Genomic DNA, 27,648 nt, shown 5'->3' on the forward strand with positions numbered 1-27,648 from the left:
TGTCAGGTATGAAACAAAACTCTAGGTCTGAAAAAAGAACCTAATAACATAAAATATCGGAAGACCAAATGAACCTCATTGGACTATACAATACAGTGGTTCAAATATAGCTTGAAAATGCACTGAGTAACTTTGGTTAGGCTTGTCTTCACAGAGATGTTGTCGCTTTTTCTGGAATGTTCCAAGGTGCAGCATTTATATTTATTTGCACTTGACACACACAGCTGTACATGAGTCGTGTCCATTGTAATGTGAGCACAAATTGTCACAGCCAAAAGTGATCGGTCATCTGGAGATGGAAGTTATGTTCCACAGAGTATTCCAGATGTCATTTGATATTAAAGAGGACACATCATGCAGCTTTTAATTCTCTTCTGACATTGTTCTCTTATCAAAGACATTGCTAGAGTTGCATTTTACATCTTTCACACTTGTTCCAAACACTAAACACCTAAACAATCTGTGTATCATTCGTTCATTTGTTTTTCAAAATAAAACCAAAAATAAGAAAACGATAAAACAACTGTTTTTGTCTATAGTCTCCAAAATCAACGTGAAAAAACAGATAACGGCCATTTCCCGTCTCCGTGACTTAAACTGCGATGCCGGACTTTAGTGCCGCGTACGGACTGAATCAGGACTAAAACAGGACTAAACCAGGTCTAAACCAGAACTAAACCAGGACTAAACCGGTCTCAGGCCTGGCCTGGTCTCAGTCTTGGTCTGGTCCCAGTCCCGGTTTCAGTCCCGGTCTGGGCCTGTCTCAATCCTGGGTCCTGGTCCTGGTCCTGGTCAGGGTCTGGACTTGGTCTCAGTCCTGGTCTGGTCCCCGGTTGGTCCCGGTCTCAGTCCTGATCACCCAACAGTCTATGCGGGTGCACCTCTGGGCCCGTCCTGGTTCAGCCCTGGTTTAAACCTGTTTTAATCCTGGTTCAGTCCGTAAGCATCGCAAAAGTCCATCATCACAGTTTAAGTCACGGAAACGGGAAACGGCCGTTATCCGTTTTTTCCATTATTAATTTAAACCCAAAATCGAAAACTGAAAAAACGAATCATTATCCGTTGTTTTCACTTTAGTTTTGGACACAAATAATGAAGAAAACAGTTGTTTTTAAAAATTTTTCTTATTTATGGTTTTATTTTGAAAAACAAATGAACAAATGATACACGGATCTCCCACGGTCATGGAAATCCTGGAAAAGTCATGAAAAGTGGAAATGTCATTGTCGGATTCTAAACTCCGCCCACAACCACATTGCAAATAGAGCTGCTAAACTGGGAACTGAGGAGGAAACACCTGGTTGTGATCAGTGTAGTCCTGCGTGATGTCACATAGTACTTGAAAGTTCTCTGTGCACTGGAAGCAGCACACTCAGCTTTTGACAGTTTTTTTTAGCTCGACAGTTGCCAAAAAAAAGACTAGGAACCATACACAATACTGTTAAAACACCATAGACACAGTGCAGTAACAAATTATTGATTTAGTTTAATATATTGTTTATTTTAACAGGGACCGTGTGCAAACAGATTAATCTCATAAAAGAAAACGAGATGCTTTAGTTCCACTTTAATTCTGTTTGTGAGTTTGTCTTTCTCCGAGCGCTCAGAGTTCACTCCGATAGATCGAAAACCCCAAAGTTTCCCACACAGTTTATAACGACAAACACATGGATACATTATTGTGATCACCTCGCTAAATGGCTGTTAAATCGCTTTTTCCATTGCAGCGTGAACTCTAACACAAATCTTAAATCGATTAGAAATGGGGAGTTTGTTTAGTGCTTTGCTATTCCAAAATTGTCTTTAAAAAAAAAAGTAAAAATGCAAAGTTGATTAACAGCCAGTGTTGTGGAGTAACAGATTACATGTACCGGAGTTACGTAATCAGAATACAAATTATGAGTAACTGTATTCAGTTACAGTTACTGTTTCAGTGAGTGGTAATTGGATTACAGTTACTTTGTTGAAATAAATGGATTACACGGCGGTATTTTACTGTTTTTACATTTTGGGCTGTATCCCTTTTTTTGTTTGTTTGTTTGTTTTTCCCCCCGGTAATTCCACTCATTCCCGTAAACTAAACCAGGTATAAACTAGATCTCAACCAGGTCTTAACCAGGTCTATAACCAGGACTAAAACAGGACTAAAACAGGACTAAAAGCAGATCTAAACTAGATCTAAACCAGGTTGAAACCAGGTCTAAAACCGTGACTAAACCAGTCTAAAACCAGGACTAAAACAGGACTATACCAGGACTAAAATATGACTAAAAGCAGGTCTAAACTAGATCTAAACCAGGTCTAAACTAGAGCTAAACCAGGACTAAAACAGGACTATACCAGGACTAAAACATGACTAAAAGCAGGTCTAAACTAGATCTAAACCAGGTCTAAACTAGAGCTAAACCAGGACTAAAACAGGACTATACCAGGACTAAAACATGACTAAAACATGACTAAAAGCAGGTCTAAACCAGGTCTAAACCAGGACTAAACCAGGACTAAACTAAAACAGGTCAGGTCTAAACCAGGACTAAAACAGGACTAAAACAGGATTTAACAGGACTAAACCATGCTGGGATGATGTGTCTCCTCCTCTTCTGTCAATAATATTATATATTATAAGGAAAGACTGGGCTTTTCATTTTCTTTTAGCAGACAAAATATCTTATGTTACAGTATCCTCCTCTTTGCTTCTCTACAGCAAATTAAAGTAATCCAAAGTATTCAGATTACATTACTCACTTTAAGTAATTTAATGGATTATGTACAAACTACATTTTGGGGTATGTAATCTGTAATCTGTAGGGGAATACATTTTAAAAGTAACTTTCCCAACACTGTAAACAGCATGTATAAAAGTGACAAGAATGTGTGATATGTCCACTTAAATGATTCTCTTAGCCTTTTCTGACACTGCTACAAACTTCATGACCTTTGACCTTTTGTTCAGACTTGCGTGTTTCAGGAATTTAGGAAATGTCGGTTTTCTATCCAAGGACATGACTTATGATTGAATGAAATTAAACCATTAAACAAATCAAAGTAGTTCTTGTTGATTTGTGGAGACATTACACTGATATTAATTTCATGCAGATCCTGACCTTTACCATAGTCACTACCTGTCTAATCTGAAACAAAACCCTAAACCAGGTGTGGGCAAACTACGGCCCGGGGGCCATGTGCGGCCCTTTAATCTTTTTAATCCAGCCTGCTGAATTTGAATACTGTATTTTCCGGGCTCTGAGGCGACCTAGATTATAAAACGCACTGTCATTGAATGATCTATTTTCGAACTTTTTTCACAAATAAACCGCACCAGACTTTAAAGGAAACACAACAGTTAGGCTGCGTTCAGACTGCAGCCTGAAGTGACCCAAATCAAATTTTTTGGCCCCTATGTGACCTGTATCTGATCTTTTAAGGACAGTCTGAATGACAAAGAACCGATTTTAATTTTTTTTAAATGTGACCCAGGCCACTTCGATATGTGGTCCTGAAACCGATACATATATACATATCTTTTGACATGCGACTTCAGTCTGAACGGCCAAAGCGCATTCATCCGACCTACACGTTATTAACAAGCTACAAACGTCACTATTCTGCGCTGAAGTAGGCGAAAATTGTTAATGAACTCCGTGTCACTGAAGCGAAGCACATCACCACTCACCACTCTTGGCTACGTCTCCACATCCACACGTTCCTTTCAACGGACGTCGCCGCCACTGCCCCACAAAACACCACGGCCAAAAACCTCGTCCTTCTCCTTCTCAATCTCCTCCTTAAAACAAGTAAGTTGTTCATGTTCTGGCTCCGGTACGAGAGAAACTTTAAAATCTCCAGGTGCTCAATGCTCGCGTCCATGTTTGGACAACTTCCGTAAACACAGAGCACGCTCGCTGCGGTTGACGTCGTCGTGTCTCCAGTGCACATGCGGGACACTTTTGGGCCGTTTAATGTTCACACTGGAGTCACATACAAGTCGCATTTAATTGGAAATGTGAACGAGCTCGCAAAAACATCGGATTTCACAAAAAAATCTGAATTGAGCGTTAAGCCCTGCAGTCTGAAGGTAGCCTTAGATGGCTCAGTCGGACTTTGGCGCGTTCACGGTGACTCTGGGCTTTGTTCAGTTGTGGCGTGTAGGGAGGGTGCTGTCTGGGACCGCTGGATTGTCGGCGTGTTCGCAGTGACTCAGTTGTTCAGTTGTGTCTAGAAGCGGCACATTGCAGCTCGCTTTTTCAGTTCGTTCCTCCGTTCCGTTCCTCGTCGGCGTGGAGTGATGAGTGTGGCTGCGGATGTTTTTCGCTGTGCGGTCGCTGTCTGCTCCGTGTGTGTTCGCGTGTTCTGCGGGTGGTGCGGCTTTGTAGTTTACTGAAGTCGTGCTGGGACACCCGAGTGGATTCGTGTATACGGCGCTCTGGATTTTGGGGCACGCGGCCTTTTTTTGATGGGGCTGGAGGCTTAAGAGCGCGTCTAAAAGCCATTTCATTAAATAGCAAATACCGTGGGACTCGAAAGACAGATATTTTGTTATGTTTTGTAATGATTTTCAATTATGGGATATTTCAGTAACATTGGATATTTTTTCTACATATACCATGTTATTTTTTTCTTTTACAAGGTGGATTACCAAAAAACTCCATCCATCTGCTCCTGGTCTGGCCCTTCCGTCAAATTTTAGACCCCTTTGTGGCCCACGAGTCAAAAAGTTTGCCCACCCCTGCCCTAAACTAACCTATATTAAAGGTCCCGTATGACGCAACATTAACTCTTGTGAGCTTTAGGCCTGGTTATAATGTCGTTACCTCCTCAAACACAGACCTGGAGCTGTGTTTTGGTTTATTCACATACACATTTGAGTAACCCTTTAGTCTACCTTTTACCTTTATTTCAGTAGAGATCGGCAATTCCAGGGCTGAAATTATTCAAATGATTCTAGTGAAGGTGTATAGAGTTAAAAAACCTAACAAACTTTTTCCATATGACATCAGTAGGTGGAACAGGTTTTGTGTTTGAGAGAAGAACACAGTCTGAACACGCAGGGTTTGTGTGTTAAACATGTGTCAGTGAATCAAAGCATAACTCTGGGTCTGTTTTTGATGTATAACGGATCAGAAAATAGTGTAATATGAGCCCTTTAACCCATATCTGAATGTTAAATGATGATGTGAGTGTACAGGTTTTATTCTCCACAGTGTGATAAATACTTGCCCGTATTTATTGGTGCTTTGTTTATTGGTGTTTCTTAAAGCTGGTGGAAAAGGTTGACCCGTCTCATCTGAACCAGAGCTCAGAGCTGCTGCTGTGTTGAGGATTCTGGTGAAGATACTTCCTGGAGAATGTTCATAATTACACACAGTGCTATTCTTCACCAGTCAAAAGTTTGGACTCACCTTCTCATTTCAGGTTTTTTCTTTGTTTACTACTTTCTACAGTTTCGATACAACACATACATCAAATATATGCAAGATGTATGGTGTTTTCAAACTTTTGACTTGTGCTGTAGATATATCTCCTCTCACCACTATTATTTATTTGTCAAACGTTACAATTCCATTAGACTGGACCTTTTTTTTTTAATTAAAAGTGCACTGTATCCTCTCCTCCAGAGTTTGACTGAGGTTAGACAACAGCGGGACGTGTTGCCCTGCACTCACTATGGGTTTAGTGTTTAGTTAACTTTTCTGTTGGAGGGTCCGTCACCTGCTTCTCTTCATGGAGATTTTATTGCTTTGCCTGGAATATTCCACAGTATGGCATTTAAATGAAACAGAAAACACACACCAAAGTTCTTATAGAGGTGAAAATGCAAGGAACAGCAATGTAAAAGTGAAAAAATGCAGTCAGTCAGATGGCCAATGTCCTAAAAGCTTAAAAAAAAATCTAGATATAGGTATAGATATAGATATAGGTATAGATATAGATATAGATATAGGTGTAGATAGATATATAGATGTATAGATATATTTAGTTTAGGCAAGCACTTAACATGTCTACCTCAATGGAGACAAGGCAAAGTTACAGATCTGTGGAGAGGCCAGGTTACTCACAGTAATAATGCATGTTTCTGAGGTCTTTATGAGCTGTAAAACATATGTAACTGGATAAATGTAAGACAGATTAGTTTAATGCCATACTGTTTAACACTCTGGTGAAAGCAACAACAATTTTATTGTGACAAGCAGGTGTCAAACCCTGAAAGTTTCATAGTGTACAGCATTCCTTTGTATATTCTTCCACCTTGCAGTGTAGATGAATGAGAGTGAAATGAGTGAAATTGGGTTAAATGTGCATTATTTAACTTTTGTGAGGAAGGTTTTGCCATCTCATTCTCTCCATGGAGATCCAAAATGTTCCTCAATATGGCATTAAGCTTGTCTCTCTTGCATTAATTCAGTTACAGAGGTTTTATATGCACACAAATACGTTGCATTGGTGCTGTGTGCCAGATCTGATCCGCAGTATGGCCTAGTGCAGAGGTGTCCAAACTTTTTCATCAAAGTCCACATATCTAACCAGAGATGAAGCAGAGGGCCGATCGAAGGTCATGGACTGGTGCTCAATACAGTGAATAATTGAAATATGCGCATGTTTAACACGTTAGAATGATCCATCATTTTCATGCTAAGATCCTTAAAACCACACACTAAACATTAAATATGAGCTTTATCAAGGTAGATTTTCAAAATACTTGTAGTAAAAAGTTCATTTTTAATTGATGCAAGGTCATTTGGGCCAATTTACCTGGAAGCCTGAGGGCCAACAAAGATTTGTCTGAGGGCCGCATTTGGCCCATGGGCCATAGTTTGGACATGCCTGGCCTAGTGGGATCACCTTCTGTTCTATATTAAGAGATAAAGATTAATTCCATATTGTGGAACATTTTAGAAAATGTTCCATGATTACAAGCAGATAACAGGCCCTGTATCAGAAAAGTTAGAGTTGAAAATGACATTTAAAAAATGTTTTTTTTAGGAGCTCTGATTCATTGAAATATGTATCGTGTACTGATCCTTTCCCTTTCAGTGATTTTTTTTGTATTGAGGCAACATGATAATATATAAAACTAACTGATTATTTATCTTTTTGTTTATTTATGTGTTTATTTGACTGGGACATTGCACAATAGCTGTACTGCTCATTTCAGAGATGGTCACACCCTCTTTTTTAATCTGTAGGTAATTTATAAAACAGTCAATGTTTAAATTACATCTTTTTTTATTACTGATCATCCTCCCTCTTTTATTGCTTCCTGAATATCTCTACCAAACTTTATCCATTCTCTAATCCCTTCATATGACCCCATTGACCTGTATAGTGGCTTATCATCAGTCTATTTATCACAGCACTAAGTACGTGTGAGTGTGATGACATGATGGGACTGAGACCACCGTCTGTCAACACAGTAACAGCATGTCCTCCCCACATCCTGCTATTAATACACTCACTACTGCCACTGCCACTGAAACCATATAGGAGTCGTCATGTTGTTGCTTCTACGGGGCGCGCTGGAGCTTTAGCATTCATTAAAACTGAAATATCGTGATATCGTATCATCAGAGTTGTAATAATAATACCGTGGACCATCACAATATATCGAATTACAAGTCACTTTGCTTAAATGAAGAGTTATGGTGCAGCAGTAGCTAAAAAACAGAGGGAACTACATAGACCATGATCCTTTGCTCCATTTTAGTGTAGACTACAAGAAGAAATAACAGTTCTAACACTTTTAAGTCTTAGTTCTTTCGATTAAGTCTTGTCAAGGTATTTTAAGAGGAAAACGAAGCATATTCACACTTTTGTTCACCTCCAGAAAATATCGTAATAAATATGGTATCGTGAGATTCAGACTGTGACGACATCGTATCGTGAGACTTGGATATTGTTACATATTGTCAAACAAAGTGATGTTATGTTATATGATGTATATATATATATATATATATATATATATAATATGAATGTTATACTTTGACAGGAAGGCGCAGCAGTATGACATAACATTTTAAAGCCACAGTATGCAACATTTTGGCAAGAAATCCAAAAACCGAAAACAAATACATACATTAAAAAAAAACGAAATAAAAGAGTTTTTACCAGACCAGAACTGAGACCGGGAACAGTACCAGGACTGAGACTGGGACCAGACCAGAGCCTGGGACTGAGGCTGGGACTGAGGCCAGGACTGAAGTCAGGACTGAAGTCAGGACTAAGGCTGGGACCAGACCACGACCAGACTTTGTTTGAGACCGGGACTGAGACCTTGACCAGACCGGAACCAGACTGGAACTGAGGCTGGGACTGAGGCCGGGACTGAGACCGGGACTGAGACCGGGACTGAGACCAGGACTTAGACCAGGACCAGAACTGAGACAGGGAACAGTACCAGGACTGAGGCCGGGACCAGACCAGAAATGAGACCGGGAACAGTACCAGGACTTAGACCAGGACCAGACCAGAACTGAGACTGGGAACAGTACCAGGACTGAGACTGGGACCAGACCAGAGCCTGGGACTGAAGCTGGGACTGAGGCTGGGACTGAGGTCAGGACTAAGGCTGGGACCAGACCAGGACCAGACTTTCTTTGAGACCGGGACCAGACCAGGCCCAGACCGGGACTGAGGCCGGGGCTGAGGCCGGGACTGAGGTCCGGGACTGACGGGACTGAGGCTGGGACCAGACCAGGACCAGACTTTGTTTCAGACCGAGGCCGGGACTGAGGCCGGGACTGAGGCCGGGACTGAGGCCGGGACTGAGGCCGGGACTTAGACAGGACTTAGACCAGGACCAGACCAGAACTGAGACAGGGAACAGTACCAGGACTTAGACAAGGACCAGACCAGAAATGAGTCTGGGAACAGTACCAAGACTGAGACTGGGACTAAGGCTGGGACTAAGGCCGGGACTGAGGTCAGGACTGAGGCTGGGACCAGACCAGGACCAAACTTTGTTTGAGACTGGGACTGAGACCGGGACCAGACCGGGCCCAGGCTGGGACTGAGGCCGGGACTGAGGCCAGGACTGAAACCTGGGCTGAAACCGGGACTGAGGCCAGGGCTGAGGCCGGGACCAGACCAGGACCAGACTGTGATTGAGACCGGGACTGAGACTGGGACCAGACCAGGACTGAAAACGGTTTAGTCCTGGTTCAGTCCGGCATCACAGTTCAAGTCACGTAAACTCGAAATGTCCGTTCTCCGTTTTTTTTCCATTATTCATTTAAACACAAAATCGAAAACTGAAAAAAAACAAATCATTATCTGTTTTTTCATTTTGGTTTTGGAGACAAATAATGAAGAAAACTGTTATTTTTTCATTTTCTTATTTTTGGTTTTATATTGAAAAAACGAATGAACGACTGACACACAGATTCTGCGTTATACATTCAGCTTTGCCCGAGTTTTCCTTAAAGCGCAAATAACTCGTGTTGGAAGTTTTCGCGTGTTTATGTTTCCACTGAGGGGCGGGGCCAAGAGAAGACCACATTTTATTTAAAGAGGTTTATTTAAAGCCTGTACATTTCATATTTCAGAGTGAGATTCTTCCCCTGCAGCCATCTGAACACAGGGCTATTTTTGGGACGGCCATATAAGGGCATAGGACAGTCTCTCCTGCATTCTTGGTCCTCGCTCGCCTCCGTTCGCCGCTGCGTGCGCTGTAAAAACATGTGAACCGTGTCCTCCTTGTGACCTCGAAGTCTCAAGTTTAATCTGACTGACTTGTGTTTTTTTTTTTTACAGGTGAAGCCAGGATAAAGAAGCCCACGCCGAAAACACCTCCAAAACAAGGTAAAAGTGAATGAAGCACGTGCAGGGGCTTCCGCTCTGAACCAGGACTAAACCAGGTCTGAACCAGGTCTAAACCAGGACTAAACCAGGTCTAAACCAGGACTAAACCAGGACTAAACCAGGACTAAAACCAGGACTAAATCAGGATCTAAAATGGGACTAAACCAGGACTAAACCAGGACTAAACCAGGACTAAACCAGGACTAAACTAAACCAGGATGAAAATGGACTAAACCAGGACTAAACCAGGACTAAAACCAGGAACTTAAACCAGGACTAAATCAGGATGAAAATGGGACTAAACCAGGACTAAACCAGGACTAAATCAGGATGAAAATGGGACTAAAACAGGACTAAACCAGGACTAAATCAGGGACTAAACCAGGACTAAACCAGGACTAAATCAGGATGAAAATGGGACTAAACCAGGACTAAACCAGGACTAAACCAGGACTAAATCAGGATGAAAATGGACTAAACCAGGACTAAACCAGGACTAAACCAGGACTAAACCTAAACCAGGACTAAACCAGGACTAAACCAGAACTTAAACCAGGACTAAATCAGGATGAAAATGGGACTAAACCAGGACTAAACCAGGACTGAAAATAGGACTAAACCAGGACTGAACCAGGACTAAAACAGGACTAAAACAGGTCTGAACTAGGACTAAACCAGGACTAAACCAGTACTTAAACCAGGACTAAATCAGGATGAAAATGGGACTAAACCAGGACTAAACCAGGAGGATAAACCAGGACTAAACCAGGACTGAACCAGAATGAAAATAGGACTAAACCAGGACTAAAACCAGGACTAAACCAGTACTTAAACCAGGACTAAATCAGGATGAAAATGGGACTAAACCAGGACTAAACCAGGACTAAACCAGGACTAAACCAGGACTAAATCAGGATGAAAATGGGACTAAACCAGGACTGAACCAGAATGAAAATAGGACTAAACCAGGACTGGGACTAAAACAGGACTAAAACCAGGACTAAATCAGGATGAAAATGGGACTAAACCAGGACTAAACCAGGACTAAAACAGGACTAAAACAGGACTAAACCAGGAATAAAACAGGACTAAAAACTAGGACTAAACCAGGACTAAACCAGTACTTAAACCAGGACTAAATCAGGATGAAAATAGGACTAAACCAGGACTAAAACAGGACTAAACCAGGATGAAAATAGGACTAAACCTGGACTGAACCAGGACTCATCCAGGACTAAGATGTCAAAATTGAACGTTTTAGGAAAAAACCTCTGGCGCCCAAAGAGTTAACACACAAACCCTGCATATTTAGAGTTCTTATTAAAAAAACGCTCCACCTCCACCTTGTTATGTTATGTGTCAATACAGGAAGTGCTCCACTGTGTTTTTAAACTCCATACACTTTCACTAGAATCATTTGGATAATTGCAGTCCTGGAGATGCCAATATTTGCTTCATGACATCACAAGAATGAAAAGAGCAACAACATTATAACATGACTTCAAGCTCACAAGAATTCATTTAGTGTACTATAGGACCTTTGAAATTGTACTTTTCAGAGTACTTTGCCAGCAGCATACTTTTACTCCTTCTTGAGTAATAATTTTACTGAAGTAACACTGCTATTACTTGAGTAAAAGTATTGGTTCCTCTTCCCTAGTGACAAATCTTTATGTAGATAATATAAAATGAATTGAATATTTGTGTTTTCCACTTCTTCTTCACTCTTCTTCTAATAGGATTACTTTTTTCTTTTTTTTCATTTATCACTTGAAAATTCCAGATTTTGTGCAATATTTCATGTTTTTTTTCTTCCAGTTACATAAAAAAAAAAGAAACACTTGCTCTTTAACTTACTCTTACTTGAGTAGAACTTTTCCCAAATACCACTGTTTGTATGATTTACCTGATTACCCGTTTTTGCAAATTCATTCTTAAAATATGTACTAGAAAGACAGTGAAAATGATCCCTGTTTCTTCCTTTAGAATACAATGAAAAGGTTTCAGAAAGCCAAACCCATATAATATATAGACTCATCCATAGACTGTAAATATGAGTGGACATAGCAGATAGAAAGTTCTCCAGGAGGCTCTTACGGCTCCTTCTGACTCTGGCTCCAATTGATTTACATTATCTTGTCGTCCCTCTCTCTGTGACCGCTGCATTGAGTCTTGTCATTTTACTCTTAAAATGTTCATATTAACCCACTCTACATGATCCAGATTTTTTTTTTTTTTGCTATTTTGTCTATCAAAAAAAGCGAGCCTCATTTGAGCACCGCTGAACGCTGTGGGTGACGTCACACTCGCTTAGTCCACTTCTTTTATACACACTATGGACTCACTGCACAGAGAGTGAAGCTTTCAAGTGGTTATTTCTTTACATTTTGATGATTACGGCTTACAGAGAATAAAAACGCAAAATTTTGGTTTGTGGAGATGCAAGCCCTCTCGGAGTAAGGACGCACGTTTTTCTAAGTTTTCAGTGCAGTAAAAACTTCAAAAAACATGCATTTCATGGCTATAAGATTACACAAATACACGGAGGGACAAAAGCTACAAACCGAGAATTTCAGCCTATTACTGCTTTGATTGATGACTGTATAAAACACAAAGAGAAAGTCCATCTGGCTCGCTATCTAACTGCAAATACCCTAACATCTGAAAATATAAATACTTTGGCTTGCAGACAAAACATGTCTCAGATTTAAGCCAACTGGACTCTTTTCCTGGTTGTAACACAAATCTTCTGAATCGCTGCCAGAGACCTGCCCATTCATTCACTATATTGTAGTGTACACTTTAAGTCCTTCATGATCTATTTTCTGTTTTCAGGTAGAGGTGAGAGATCAACAAATGGATAATATTGCCATTGATGTCCTGGAAATATAGAAGATAAATAGTCTGTAATTAAAACTAATAAAACAAATACCTTAAAACAGACAGAGACTTCTAGTGTCATCTCAGAAACAAGGGGATAATGTGATATTCCTGCAGTTTTATGGTTAATTTTATTGTGCATTTAGATTTTGTGTGAAGTTCAACAACAGGCAGACCAAAAAACAAAACAAAAATCAAAACGTGATTCAGTTCAAGTATAATCCGTGTATCAGTCGTTGATTCGTTTTTTTGATATAAAACCAAAAATTTTGAAAAAAATAAAATAAATAAATAAATGTTTTTTTCATTATTTGTCTCCAAAATCTAAATGAAAAAACAGATAATGATTTGCTTTATTATTTTTCGATTTTGTGTTTAAATGATTTTCCATGACTTAAACTGCGATGCCAGACTTTTGCACCACATATTGACTGAACCAGGACTGAACCAGGACTGAACCAGGACTAAACCAGGACTAAACCGTTTTCAGTCCTGGTCTGGTCCCGGTCTCAGTCCCGGTCTCAATCACAGTCTGATCCTGGACTGGCCCTGGTCTCAGTCCTGGTCTCAGTCCTGGTCCTGTTCCCGGTCTGGTCCCAGACTCACAACTAGTCTGGTCCCGGTCTAAGTCCTGATCTCAGTCCCGGTCCGGTTCTGGTCTGGTTCCGGACCTGTTTCAGTCCGCATGTGGAGCAATATTCCCGCATTGCAAATTAAGTCATGGAAACGGGAAACAGCTGTTATCCGTTCTTTTTCCATTATTCGTTTAAACACGAAATCAAAAACTGAAAAAAAAAAAAGAATCTTTATCCGTTTTTTTTTTTTTTTTTTTTTCATTTTGGTTTTGGAGACAAATAATGAAGAAAATTGCTGTTTTATTGTTTTCTTATTTTTGGTTTTATATTGAAAAACAAATGAACAAATGACACACAAATGAATTATGTTGACAATGGGACAGTATCTAAAGACACACCTGGTTAAATGCATCCCTCCTGTTTGTGTCCCCAGCTCTGCCTCCTCAGATCCTGCAGTTCCCAGAGGACATGAAGATCCTGGCTGGAGAGAAGGTGGAGATCCTCTGCAAGTTCTCCGGAGCTCCGCCCATCAACTGCACCTGGCTCAAGTTCAGGAAACCAGTAAGACCTTTAGACTCTTTGGTCGTCTTGGCCCTCACTCTCTCCTTTAGTCCTCCAGACACAGCCCCTCCTCAGTCTCCCCTTTGGTCCTCAAGGTTATGCCCTTCATCCCGCCTCAGTCTACCCTTTAGTCCTACAAACCCTGCTGCAGATCTGTGCCAGTCGGCTCCTCTGACCAACACCAACACTCCCTCACCACAATTCTACTTGGATACGTGGGTGAATGACAGTTTTTGACACTGATGCCCGACTGTGGCACCTGATTTTTTTCATCATTAACATATATCCTCATCAGAAACAGACCAGAAGTTGTGTTTTGTTTCTTTCACACATGTTTAACACACAAACCCTGCAGATTTAGAGTTCATATCTCAAAAAAAACCCCACTCTGTTCCACCTTGTGATGTCATGTGTTAATACAGGAAGCTCTCCACTGTGTTTTTAAACTTCCTACACTTTCACTAGAATCATTTGAGTAATTGCAGCCCTGGAATTGCCGATATCTGTTGAACTAAAGGTAAAAGGAGCTGTTAACTACCACTTCAAGATGGGTGGAAGTAGCTCAGTTGGTTGAGGGTTCGTCCACTGATCTAAAGGTTGATGGTTTGATTCCCACTCTCGACATAAACATCATTCAGCGGTCAGATCACTTACCCACAGGTTGGCTGGTGTAATTCTAGCTCCCACAGGTGAATGCTGTTGTTGTGTCCTTGGGCAAGACACTTAACCCACCTCGCCCCCAGTGTCTGCGTACACTGATGTATGAATGTGTGCGTGAATGGGTGAGTGGTTCTAGCCAGGTTGGCGCCACCTAGTGCCTCCGCTCAATTTCATTTTTCTCCAGCGACTAGATCAGGAATCAGAATACACTAGACGGTTCGCAAAAACCCCGGAAGTGCGAGTTCAGGCACCAGCCAATCAGCGAGGAGCCAGACATTCTGTGTTGGCAACGATTCCTGAGATTGAGGATTTAAAGCCGGAATAAAGAGAATGTTTGGAGAATTTCATCAAGGAGAAAAAACGTTATTGCCCTTCTCATTAGAGGATTTGGGAAAAGCTTAATATAGTCCCAGTAATAATGACCGTTAGCAGGCGCATTACATACGTGACTACCAAATAACAGCGACTGGTTAAATGAAAAAAAGTACCTGCCTACCGTCGTACGTGCGAGGTGAGATTTGTACGAAGGGAAACGAAGTAAAACCGTCTGATGAATCAGGCTAGAGTAGTTCCTTGTTGTAAAGTGCTTTCAGTGCCTTGAAGGTGGAAAAGGCTATAGAAAAATGTGACCATTTACCTTTTCATGACATCACAAGACGGAAAAAGAGAAACAACATTATAACATGACTTCAAGCTCACAAGAATCCATTTTGTGTACTACAGGACCTTTTAAGAAATTGTACTTTTCAGAGGACTTTTCCAGCCACTGAGATCTGAGGAGATCAGGTTTTGACAAGCTGGTAAAACGACAATTATGTTCACGTGTAAAAATGTGTTTTAGATCCAGGAGGGGGCGTCAGACATCTCCATCGAGAGCACAGACAGCAGCAGCAGACTGACCATCTCCAGCGGTCAGCAGGAGCACTGTGGCTGTTACACTGTGGAGCTGAGGAACAGTTACGGGCTCAGGCAGGCCGCGCTCAACCTCACCATCGTCGGTACGGAAACTCTTCGTGCTGAACTATTTACTTATTTCTGCAATGTGATTTTGACAGAAGCCTAATCATTTCCTGTAAAACATTCGAATCCATTTGTTTTTGTAGAGTCCACAACAACAGGCACCTCACAGGGCTTAACAACATTTTTGATTTAACAAACATAAAGTTAAAAATTCAAACAGAGATTAACGAAACATTTTCCAGGATAATTGTCCCATCTTTTGTTAGACCAGGGGTGGGCGCAAACTTTTTGACTCGTGGGCCACAAAGGGGTCTAAAATTTGACGGAAGGGCCGGACCAGGAGCAGATAGATGGAGTTTTTTTGGGAATCCACCTCATAAGAGAAAAAAATTGAACTGTTACTGAAATATCTCATAATTGAAAATCATTACAAAGCATTACAACAAAATAAATGTCTTTCAAGTCCCACGGTATTTAGTATTTATTGAAAAAACTTTTAAAACACTGAAAATTATTATCATTATTTAAGTTTGGCTGGATTAAAAAGATGAAAGGCCGTAATTTGTGTTAGACTCTCCTTCTCAGCAATAAATTTTCTCCTTAAAACTCAGTAGGAAAAAGAGAAGCCACAGTGAAGGAGAGGTCGACTCCGATGGACACAAAGACTGTAGATGTGTCATAAAGTTTCGATGTTTTTAGGTTTATCAGAAGTCCGTGACACTCCCTTCTCTCCCTGTCCTCTCCAGATAAACCCGATCCTCCAGCGAAGGTCCCGGCCGCCTCAGACATTCGTCGCTCCAGCCTGACCCTGTCCTGGTACGGCCCCACCTACGACGGGGGCAGCGCCGTGCAGTCCTACAACCTGGAGATCTGGGACTCTGTGGGGAAAGAGTGGAAGCACCTGGTCTCCTGCAACAGCACCTCCTACAATGTACAGGTCTGTATCACAGTTTAATTTTAGGTGCTGCTAAAGACAATACCAGTCAAAAGGTTGGACATGTGTTTTAATTTTTGGTTCTTATTTATTTCCATGATTATTTACATTGTAGTTTCTCATTTAAAGCATCAAAACTGTGTGTGGCAAACAAAATAAACTCAAAATAATGGAAAACGTGAATCGCTGCATGTTGAGGGACTATTTTCTCAGCAGCAGCGGAATTTTACTTTGCCAGTAAGACAGGTGCCAGGTGATATCAGTCCGCTGCCGAGCTTTCTATCAGGAAATCGTACTTCTATCACAGAGTAGCCGCAGGGTCTTAAAAGTCTTTAAAAGGTCTTCAATTTCATGTCCCTAAATTAAGGTCTAAAAAGTCTTAAATTTGGTTGTCCACGTCTTGTTTTTTTCACAAAGGTCTTAAATTTCATTAGCCTTTTTTTTGTACACTCAGCCGTTCTGCAGTGCAACGTTAACTGGAGGAAAAAATAAACACTAACATAAAATCACTTAATGTGCATGAACATCTTATTTGGAGTATGTGCAAACAATACTTTGGTTTCTGGCGCCGGCGGCAGTGAGTGAACAATCAGTACAGTAGTAGTAGTAGTAGTAGTAGTAGTAGTAGTAGGTTGGTCATTATTAGAATTGGATCTGAAGTTTTTTGCCCGCATAATGGGTGCGATGTTGGTCTTAATTTTCATTTAAGTGGTCTTAAAAAGGTCTTAAAACAGTCTTAAATTTGGGGTAGTCAAACCTGGGGATACCCTGCTGCAAATGCTTCTAAAACTGAAGCAAATCAGTGGGACCAGAGCGGGATCAGGGCGGGACCAGAGCAAACTCCGAGCTTTGACTCCGAACCTCCGCAGGGTCTGAGCCTCAGCTTCGAGCTCTGGACCTGCTGTGGGCTCTGAGCCTCCGGTCTGGTCCCAACCTGGTCCCGGCCTGGTCTCGATCTCAGTCCCGGTCTCAGTCTCAGTCTGGTACCGGTCTGGTCCCGGCCTGGTCCCAGTCTGGTCTCAGTCTCAGTCCCGGTCTGGTCCCGGCCTGGTCCTGGTCTGGTCTCAGTCTCAGTCCCGCTCTGGTCCCGGTCTGGTCTCAGTCTCGGTCTGGTCCCGATCTCAGTTCTGATCTCAGTCTCGGACTGGTCTTGGTCTGGTCTCGGTCTGGTCCCGGTTTCAGTTCTGATCTCAGTCTCGGTCTTGGTCCCGGTCTGGTCTCGGTCTTGGTCTTGGTCCCGGTCACAGTCCCACTCTGGTCCCGGTCTGGTCCCGGACCTGGATCAGTCCCGGTTCAGTCCGTATGCAGCGCAAAAGTTCTGCATCACAGTCACGGAAGTCACGTAAACGGGTTATCCTTTTTTTCCATTTTTCATTTAAACACAAAATCGAAAACTGAAACAACTAATCGTTATCTGTTTTTTCATTTTGGTTTTGGAGACAAATAATGAAGAAATCTGTTGTTTTTTCATTTTCTTATTTTTGGTTTTATATTGAAAAACGAATGAATGAATGACACACAGATTCTCCAACACTCTGGATAACTCGGAAACGAGGTCCTGCGTCCAACATTCTGGACTGTCCTTTTAACTGCAGAGATAACTGAGGCTTTGGCTGGGCGCGCGCAATACATAAATTACAGTTTAATCTGAGTACTGTGATCTCTGCTGAAACTGGCTGAGCGTTTGCCAAACAACGAGAGGGTCCCAAGTTTGAATCGAGCCCCATCTCACTCTGGCTTCGTGTCAGTGAACATAGTTGTCCGATCTCCAGTTCACTGCTACGTCTAAGATCAAAAATGCAGCTGTCCAGTGTTATTTTTCTGATCTTGGAAAACATCAAAATTAGTTTTAATGAAATGCATTTATCTTCAGAATCGAGTTAAGATGGAAAAACTTCTCAGAAAAAGGAAAGTACTGCCAGAATTGTGTTTTTTGAAATAACATTAAACATTAATTTGGCAGATTGTTGGGGCAAAGTACCTCACAATGCAATACTTACACCGATACAAAGTCCATAAATAAAACGTTTAAACATGATGAGACTTTCTGGGCCAACTATGATCAGTAAATAATCTTATTACATCACTTCCAACCAGTGTATCGCCTGAACCGATTTTTGGAAGCTGATATCAACCAAATTTTTCAGTATCGGTGCCTGTTTCCAATAACAGCCTTTTAATTGTTGGTGTTCAGAATAGAGTTACTTTCCTAATACAAAAGGAATACACAGCGGTACATCATTATGCAATTTTAGCTTTGAAGCGCATAGTATTAGTAAGAAAAAATAAAATACAGCTCTTGTGGTGAGTGTGTGTGTGTTTTTTTTTACTCCAATTAGACAGAAATAAATGCAAAACAAACAGTGCAACAAAAAAAAGATAGTTGAGATTATATGCTGAGTTATTGTCAGAGACTGTATATATAAATGGACATGGCTAACGCTCTAGTCACCCCATTCCGAATTAGAAGTTCAGCTGCGGCTCTTCCGGCTCCTTCTGACCCTAGCTCCTATTGATTTACACTGGAATATTGTCGTCCCTCTGTCTTTTCCTACTGCTGTGAGCCTTGTCATTTTGGTCTTAAAATGTTCATATTAACCATGAATCTAATCAAATAACTGGATAGGGTGTTGCTGCTTGTAGCTACCTCGAGTTGATGTAGTGGTCACTCACTGGTACTACTGCGGAAAAAAACCCTGGACTGAGAAAGTTCCATGAAATCACAAACTGCTCGTGTTCGAGTGACAGGGCAACTTTCAAAAATGTCAGCTTTTCTGGCAAGGTTTACCTATTTTTAGATCATAAACATTTTCTTAGCTCAACATCCTTCAGTTGTCTTAAAAATGTATTTATAATCGCTCGCTCCCGCTCTGTTCTAGCTCCTCTTGCTCTGATTGGTCAAAGGGATCACGTGATACACAAGATCTCGCTTCGTGCGTGCGCTCAGGTCCATTTGTGTGTGCCCCCGGGAGAAAAGAGCACTACTGCACACGCTCAATCGGCTCACAGTCACCAAAAGCACCTTGCCGGGCTAAAGGTGAATCTGGATTCATGCACCATTGAGCTCGGCCCATTGAAACTCCGGGTGCTTGGCACTAACCCGCTGTACATGATCCTGATGTTTTGAGGTTCTTTCGCTGTTTTGTTTGTCTAAAAAATCCTTTTCATAACATAGAGCCTGGCTCCAACTTTGCTCCTGTAACCGTTAGCATCACGAGCTTCATTTGAGCGGCGCTGAACGCTATGAATGACATCACACCCACTTAGTCCACTTCTTTATACAGTCTATGGATGTAGATCACTATAATATAAATGCACCTTCATGTAAAAGTAATCAGTTCAAAAACGGCACAGAGAGAATGAAGCAGTACTAAAAAAATATCTGCAAATATCAGCTTTGAGAGAATTGTTATACTTCACTTGACATATATTTATATATTCAGGCCTGTTGACAGAGATTTGGGGGCCCGGGGCAAAAAGTCTCACATGGACCCCCCCTCTAATATTAATTAATAGGAAGAGGGTTCAGTTCCAGGGCCCGTAAAACCCTGGGGCCTGGGACAACAGATCCCTTTGCCCCTCCCTCTCTACTGCCCATCCCTAAATAACTCGTCACATTTTTGTTGTATTATTTGTCACATCTCTTTATATTTGTTTTCCAGAACCTCCTCCCCGAGCGCCAGTACAAGTTCCGTGTGCGGGCAGAGAACGTCTACGGAGTGGGGGAGCCCAGCGCAGAGTCAGAGCCTGTCACCGTGGGGCTGGTGGACGATGGTGAGATACTGAAATAAAACCAACTCAGGACAACTCCAGGGTCTGATGTGGATTTAGAGTCACACTACAGCACAATGACAAGCTGACAACCATTTCAAATTTCAGATTTATTTGTTTAGAGGATAAGCCCCCCGTTTTCGAGGGAGTCCTTATAGTTACAACAATAAAAAAGACAGATACAGAAGGGCAGACAGTCGGATACAGAAATTCAAATAAACATCAAAACAACAAAATCACACACACACTCACACTTGACTCTTTGACACATAATAAATCAAATTTGAACAAAAACTAAGACAGAGTTCAAATATAGTCACAAAATGCAACAAGATGAACAACAAAATTCAACAAAATGATCAAAAACAATTACATGGGTTATGCAAATATCGAATCAGAGCGTTTTTAAATGAAGGGACAGAAGTTAATGCACGAATCGATGAGGGAAGATCGTTCCAATCAGAAGGAGCTTTATATTTAAATGAGTGTTTTCCTATTTGTTTTTTGACTCTTGGGACAACAAAAAATATCTGATCTGTGTGGCGCAAACTGTAAGAGGATCTGAATGGAATTAAATACTATTTAAGATATTCAGAATAACTGAGGTTAATGCGTGTAAAGATAAATAATGACCAGTGAAGTTGACGTCGGGAGGACAGAGTGAGCAGGACAGAGGGTGGAACATCACATCACAAATATTTATACTTTGAAACGTTCAGTTCGAGCATGCAAAAATAAAGTCTATAAAACAAAACTGGTCAGAATCACCAACTGTGTAAAAGTTAAATAAGGTTGCTATCTGAATATGTGAAATTCTGTTTATTGTTTTGATTTCGAGGTGAGAATAAAAATTTACCATTTACATCAGGGGTCTCCAACCTTTTTCCTTTGGTGAGCTACTTTTACAAAAACGCAAACGCGAGGGAGGTACCAGTTTTAGAGGTCGCAAGAAATTATGCAGCTAAATAAAATAATGGTATCTAATTAACAAAATTTTAGTTAATCAGCATAATCTGTATAATTCAGAAATGTATTGGTGAGCTGCTTAGGAGGGGGTGGAGAGCTACAGGTTGGAGATACTACATATATTATAAACAACAGAAAAACACATTTCTTAAAAAGGAGTTGGAAGATGAAAAACTTATTTTAAGCATTTAACAGACCAGAAAAGTTACACAATGCACCTTTAAGCTACCCCTCACTAACATGTGTGTGGTTCTTCTGACAGAAAACCTGGAGGAGGCCGAGGTGGAGGAAGAGGACGATGGTACGGAGCTTTTAAATTTCATTTGTAATTTCAAATTTCAAGTTTTCTATAAAATAAACACATACAGTACATAAAACTACAGAGCATACTTTGCTGACTAACTCTCTTTTCTTTTCTATATAAAAAATAGTAGTAATAGTACAATACTTTAAAGGGACAGTGCGGAATTTTAGACACAGGACCTCATTTCCTAGTGAAGCCAGAGTGTTGGAGACGTGTGGAGACACTTTTTAAAATATTTCATCCAGTCCTTGTATTTGCAGAGGTCACTGGTGCTAGACTAGTGCATGTCAATGGTCATAGTTTATCCTTCCACTAAAAACAGTCTTACCCACTCCACAAAACACACGAAGAAAAACTATTATTACACCAGACTGTCCATGTAAATGTCTGTGTTGATAGAATAATTTTAGAAGTAAAAGCGACCTTGCATTTGAAGCATTTATATCGGAGCAGCAGCAGTGAGTTGTACTTCCTGATCGAAAACTTGGCAGCGGCGGACTGATATATGAGAAAATAGTCCCTCAACATGCGACGATTCATGCGAAGCAAGGTTAGTTTTATTTCAAACATTATTCTATCAACGCAGACATTTACATGGACAGTCTGGTGTAATAATAGATTTGTTTTGGGTGTTTTGTGGAGTGGGTAAGACTGTTTTTAGCGGCAGGATAACTACGACCATTGACATGCACTAGTCTAGCACCAGCGACCTCTGCAAATACAAGGACTGGATGGAATATTTAAAAAAGTGTCTCCATACGTCTCCAACACTCTGGATCACTAGGAAACGAGGTCCTATAAATAGAACAATCAATGAGAGACAAACTAAATCATGTCTTGTCAAAACTAGTTTGGAAACTCAAAAATCACAAACAAGTAACGATACTGAAAAGGCAGAACTCGACTTTTCTTTAATGTAACTAAAGATATATTTTTCATATAATTGTGGTATTAAAATTGGTATTGAACTGAACCTTTTTTTTTTTTTAGTATCAAAATTGAACTGAGAATAGATGGCAAGATAGAACATTTGGTGGGTTGAGTTCAGACGACATCATAACATTTGAGAATTTCTATAGTTGGAAATCGATTTGCGGGTCAGAATTCTGTGGTGAAATTAGCTGTTTAAATGTCTGGTTTATGGTTCATATCTCTGTAATTACTGGGCCTATCCACACGAAACAAAAACTGGCACAACGTTCAATGCCTTCTGTGTCAGTGTAAATAAAATAAAGTTTTTAAAAAGTTACTGTAGTTTCAGGGAACGGTGCTATTATTCAGCATGTGGTGATTGTTGTCAGCTGAAAGGACTTTAAAGCCGTAAGTTTTATTGGGCAAGTTTATGGAGCCAGTCAAAACAAATGATAAGGTTCAACATTTATAGATTTCTGTTTTGGATTTTTTCTTTCAAACACAGTAAATCTCCCGTAGAGTTACAGTAGCCCCTGCCCTCCATCTGAAATTATGACTTGATTATCATGAAATACTAGACTCAACAGCAAAAAATATGTGTTATTATAAATGATATTTGAACGGGAGCAGCAGTACGTGGATGTGATTTAAACTTTGCTTGTAGAGTCGTTAGTAACTCTGGTGTTTCAGACGCAGAGAAGGAGCCCGAGTACAGAGACGTGACCATCAGGACGGACCTGAAGGTGAAGGACCTGTACGACGTGGAGGAGAGACTCGGAACGTAAGAACACAAACTCGTGGATTTTAAGGGCTCATATTCGGCTATTTTCTGATCCATCTGACAATCCTCATCACAAACATGCCTGGAGTTTTGTTTCATTCACACATGTTTATTTTATGTTTATTTATTAGATATTTTGGATAATTTCAGCTCCAGAATTGCCAATCTCTTCTGAACAAATTGTAAAAAGTAGCTGTTAACTTGCAAACTTTCGCTTCATGACATCACAAGGTGGAACAGAGCATTTTAAGCTTTAGGAATGTAGACAGACTAATAATAAAGGATTATACAGATATGTGTGAATAAAACAAAACACAACTCCAGGTCTGTATAATATAGAACCTTTAGATGCACTGTGTAGCTTTTGTTATGAGGGGATCTATCACCTAGCCTGATTCATTAGTTGGTTTTACTTCGTTTCACTTCATACAAACTTTCTGACCTCGCAGCCTTTTAGATTTCGCTCGACTTTTTATCATTTAACCAATCACTGCTATTTGGTCGTGATGTATGTAATGCGTCGCTAACTGGACTAACTGGTATATTAAGCTTTTCCCAAATCCCGTAGGAAGAAGGACAATAACGTCTTTCCCCTTGATGAAATTCACCAAACATTCTCTTTATTCCGGCTTTAAATCCTCGATCTTGGGAATCATTGACAACACTGAATATATGACTCTTTCGCTGATTGGCTGATTGGCCAAACTTACACTTCCGGGGTTTTTGGAACTGTCTATTATTCTGATTCCTGACCTAATCGCTGGAGAGAAATGAAATTGAGCAGAGGCACTAGGTGGCGCCAGCCTGGTTATCTATCACCATAACAACCACCAAACGTATCTATTATGCATTAATCTCTTATGGGTGTTTTTTCATAGCTCAAAAATACCTTGAAAAACAGAGGGCAGGACGGCCTCTCTACAGGTCTGACTTGATATGAGGACATACCAGTGTTTCCCGCAGCACTTTATAGTTAAGGTGACCTTGACTACATCCCTCCAAACCACGTGAATCCTCACAAAACTATAGTCTAGACCAATTTCCTGCAAGAAACACTGCATACCAAACAAAGCAAAAAAATCTCCATGGAAATAATAAGCAAGGTCATGGACCCCCCACTATAAAAGTTACTTTGCACACCTTTAAATATATGAAATGAAAGTTTAGTATAACTTGTATAGTTTCAGTTTGACGCAGCTAAAACCTGGAACAGTCTTCCTGAACATGTGAGACAGGTCTATGTTGAATCTGTTTAAATCCAGGCTCAAAACTGTTCTGTTTAGCTGCAAATGACTGAAAGGTTTTCATTCCGCACTCTTCTCTCTAACTTATATAATTAATGTCTCTCTTTATTTTAAATTTTATGATGATTATTTATGTGTTGATTTGTTTGTATTGTGGTTTTAATGTATTTTTTATTCTGTAAATCACTTTGAAGTACTTTGAATTGTGCTATACAAATAAACTTGCCTTGCCATAAATTATACTATTTGATCCAAAACTCAATGATCGTACATGTTACCAAGTTACAAGTCAGATCTGTGGAGAGGTGACCACACTCAGTTGTTGTTGCATGTTGTTAATAGTGTTTTTTAGCATTATAAAGAATTAATCAGAGTTAAAATTAATCAAATAAGTGTTAGTAAGTGATAAAGTTTAATGCAGTACTGTGGAACATACCAAGCAAAGCAGTAACATCTCTATGGAGACAAGCAGGTGGTAGACAAAACAGCAGAAAAGTGACAGTGTCCCTTTTCAATATTTGAGCCATTATAAACCTGTCTAAATTAATTGTTTAGATTCATACTATACAGATATTTGGTCAGTCATCTAAAGTAATATGTGTGTATGTTTTCCTGTGTGTCTGTGTGTTTTTCAGGGGTAAGTTCGGGCAGGTCTTCAAACTGGTCGAGAAGTCCACGAAGAAGATCTGGGCGGGGAAGTTCATCAAGGCCTACTCAGCCAAAGAGAAGGAGAACGTGAGGCAGGAGATCGGCATCATGAACAGCCTGCACCACCCCAAACTCGTGCAGTGCGTGGACGCCTTCGAGGGAAAGTCCGACATCGTCATGGTGCTAGAGCTGTATGTACTCACTGCTGCTTCAAGTCCTGGTTTAGTTCTGGCTTAGTCCAAGTTAAAGAGCCCGTATTGCTGTTTTCTGATCTGTGTTATAATGTTTTCTCGTCACAATCAGACCTGGAGTTGTGTTTTGTTTCGTTCACACATGTTTAACTCACAAATCCTGCATATTTAGGCCTCCATACACCTTGAAAACTACCACTACATGACATCACAAGGTGGAACAGAGCATTTTGAGCCTGTAGAAAGATGAATAATAAAGGATTACATGTGTGAATGAAACAAAACACAACACCTGGTATGTTTTTGATGAGGTAACAGCATTATAACATGTCTTAAAGAGTCAATTTTGTGTAATATTGGACCTTTAATTCCTGGTTTATTCCTGTTTTACATGGTTTAAGTTTGTCTTTTTTGATTAGAAACCAGAGATGGGGACTTGTAAGTCGTGACTTGGACTCGAGTCAGACTTGAGTCACTATTTTTAGGACTTGAGACTTGACTTGATAAAATGGCCTAAGATTTGGGACTCGACTTGGACTTGAAGGTCAGTGACTTGAGAAGCACTTTTAAATCTGAATTTTTTCTGTTCTGACCGTAATGATTCACTCTAAGATCTTGTCAAGACATTTAAAAAGGGAAAAATAACTAAATTAAATTCTACAACCCTTATATAGTCTATAAATACTCACATACAAATATACTACGATTTTTAAGTCCAATTTAAAAGTCAAATAAATTGCAAAAACTAAAGCTATATTTGGTACTTTGGTTTAAAGACTTGAAATGACTTGAAACTCAAAGCAGACGATTTGGACTTGACTTGGACTTTTGGGCCAGTGACTCGAGACTTGACTTGGACTTGCCTGAATTTCACTTGGGACTTAACTCGGACTTGAGGTCAAATAACTACTTGAGACTTGCAAAACAAAGACCTCTGTTGGAAACTGATGCTGGGAAAACAAAATGACAACTACTTGGTTAAAGGGACCGAATTTGTTCATGCATTATTAAAGTCCAATTTGTTTTGCCCCAGAGCAGATAATACTGTATGTTGTAAAAGTGAATTGAAAGTAGATGGTAAGTGATGCTGGTGCACTGTTAGCATGCTAGTTGTTGTAATTATCATTGTTGTAATGCTGACAATTACTTTTTTAGTAATTGTGATGAATAATTAGGACTTGTTAGGAAAAGTGAGATGTAACTCTGGACTGCGGCAGACGGTTTAAGATGAGCTACTTCTGTTTTTCATGTTCAAGACAATCAAGTGGCCAGGCTGGCACCATCTAGTGCCTCCACTCAATTTCCTTTCTCTCCAGCGACTAAGTCAGGAATTGGAATACACTAGACGGTTTGCGAGATCCCCGCAAGTTGTAGACTGCGCACTGGTCAATCAGTGAAGAGCTGAACCAACACAAGTTCCAATAGGCAAGGCAAGGCAAGTTTATTTGTATAGCACAATTCGTACACACAGTAATTCAAAGTGCTTTACAGAATAAGAAACACATTAAAATCATAATAAAAACAAATCAAAACATAAATAATCATGAAGATTAAAATTAAAAAAGAGAGACATAAATTGGAGAGAAGAGCACAGTTAAACAGAAATGTTTTGAGTCTGGATTTAAACAGCGTCACAGAAGAGTCTGTCTCACATGTTCAGACTGTTCCAGGTTTTAGCTGCATGAACCTGAAACTCTGACTCCCCTTGTTTAGTCGTGACTCTGGGCAGCAGCAGGAGGCCGGTCCCTGAGCTCCTCAGAGTGTGAGATGGTTCATATGACACTAACATGTCACAGATGGACTTTGGTGCTCGGCCATGGAGAGACTTGTACAAGCAGAGCTGCTTTAAAGTCTGTTCTCTGAGCCACAGGAGCCAGTGCAGAGACCTGAGCCAATAGCAGACTGCAATACTCTATTCTCTTTTGGACTTCCTTTATCAAATACAAACTTTGCATTTTTTATTGCACCTTTCATTCGCAAGTTCATCTCAGAGAAACGACAATGATCACTGACAGACATGTTCACTCTGCTCTGCTTTGTTTGCTGTTGTTCCGGCAATTACTTGGAAACCACTGAATGTTCCAGCACATTACATACGTCATGACCAAATAGCAGTGATTGGTTAAACAAAAAAATACCTGCGAACGAATCCTAATGCTGCGAGATCAGACAGTTTCCACGAAGTGCAGATGAATGCAGAGACACCATTCACTGAAACATTAACATAATAACATATTCAAAAGTTTCTCAAAAATCAAAGTAATATTTAGAAAAACACAAAAACCTGTCACATGCATTTTACCACCAAGTTTTGATGCATTGTTTTTACAGCTTTGTGTTCCAGCTCTGAGGGGAATCTGGAAGCAGCTATTTCCTCGGCTAAATATAGAAGATCAGTGGAAACATGATAACTTTGATTTGAGATGTTTTTGTATTAAACTCCTCCAGCCCTACCACAGAGGT

The 27,648-nt window shown here is 40.4% G+C and overlaps 1 protein-coding gene across 1 annotated transcript in view; it reads left to right on the forward strand.

The window, feature by feature from the left end:
• The window catches only part of mylka (myosin, light chain kinase a), a 184,388-nt gene that overhangs the window by 148,274 nt on the left and 8,466 nt on the right, over positions 1 to 27,648 (forward strand). The window contains exons 20-27 of the mRNA XM_055148384.1: positions 9,751 to 9,798; positions 13,687 to 13,814; positions 15,316 to 15,472; positions 16,181 to 16,371; positions 20,031 to 20,142; positions 21,368 to 21,406; positions 23,012 to 23,102; positions 24,982 to 25,185. Coding sequence (XP_055004359.1) covers positions 9,751 to 9,798; positions 13,687 to 13,814; positions 15,316 to 15,472; positions 16,181 to 16,371; positions 20,031 to 20,142; positions 21,368 to 21,406; positions 23,012 to 23,102; positions 24,982 to 25,185 — 970 coding nt within the window. The remainder of the gene's footprint in view (positions 1 to 9,750; positions 9,799 to 13,686; positions 13,815 to 15,315; positions 15,473 to 16,180; positions 16,372 to 20,030; positions 20,143 to 21,367; positions 21,407 to 23,011; positions 23,103 to 24,981; positions 25,186 to 27,648) is intronic.

This window comes from Boleophthalmus pectinirostris, unplaced genomic scaffold, assembly GCF_026225935.1.
Source record: "Boleophthalmus pectinirostris isolate CB_2022bp ecotype Guang Dong unplaced genomic scaffold, ASM2622593v1 HiC_scaffold_1, whole genome shotgun sequence".
Lineage (NCBI taxonomy): Eukaryota > Metazoa > Chordata > Actinopteri > Gobiiformes > Gobiidae > Boleophthalmus > Boleophthalmus pectinirostris.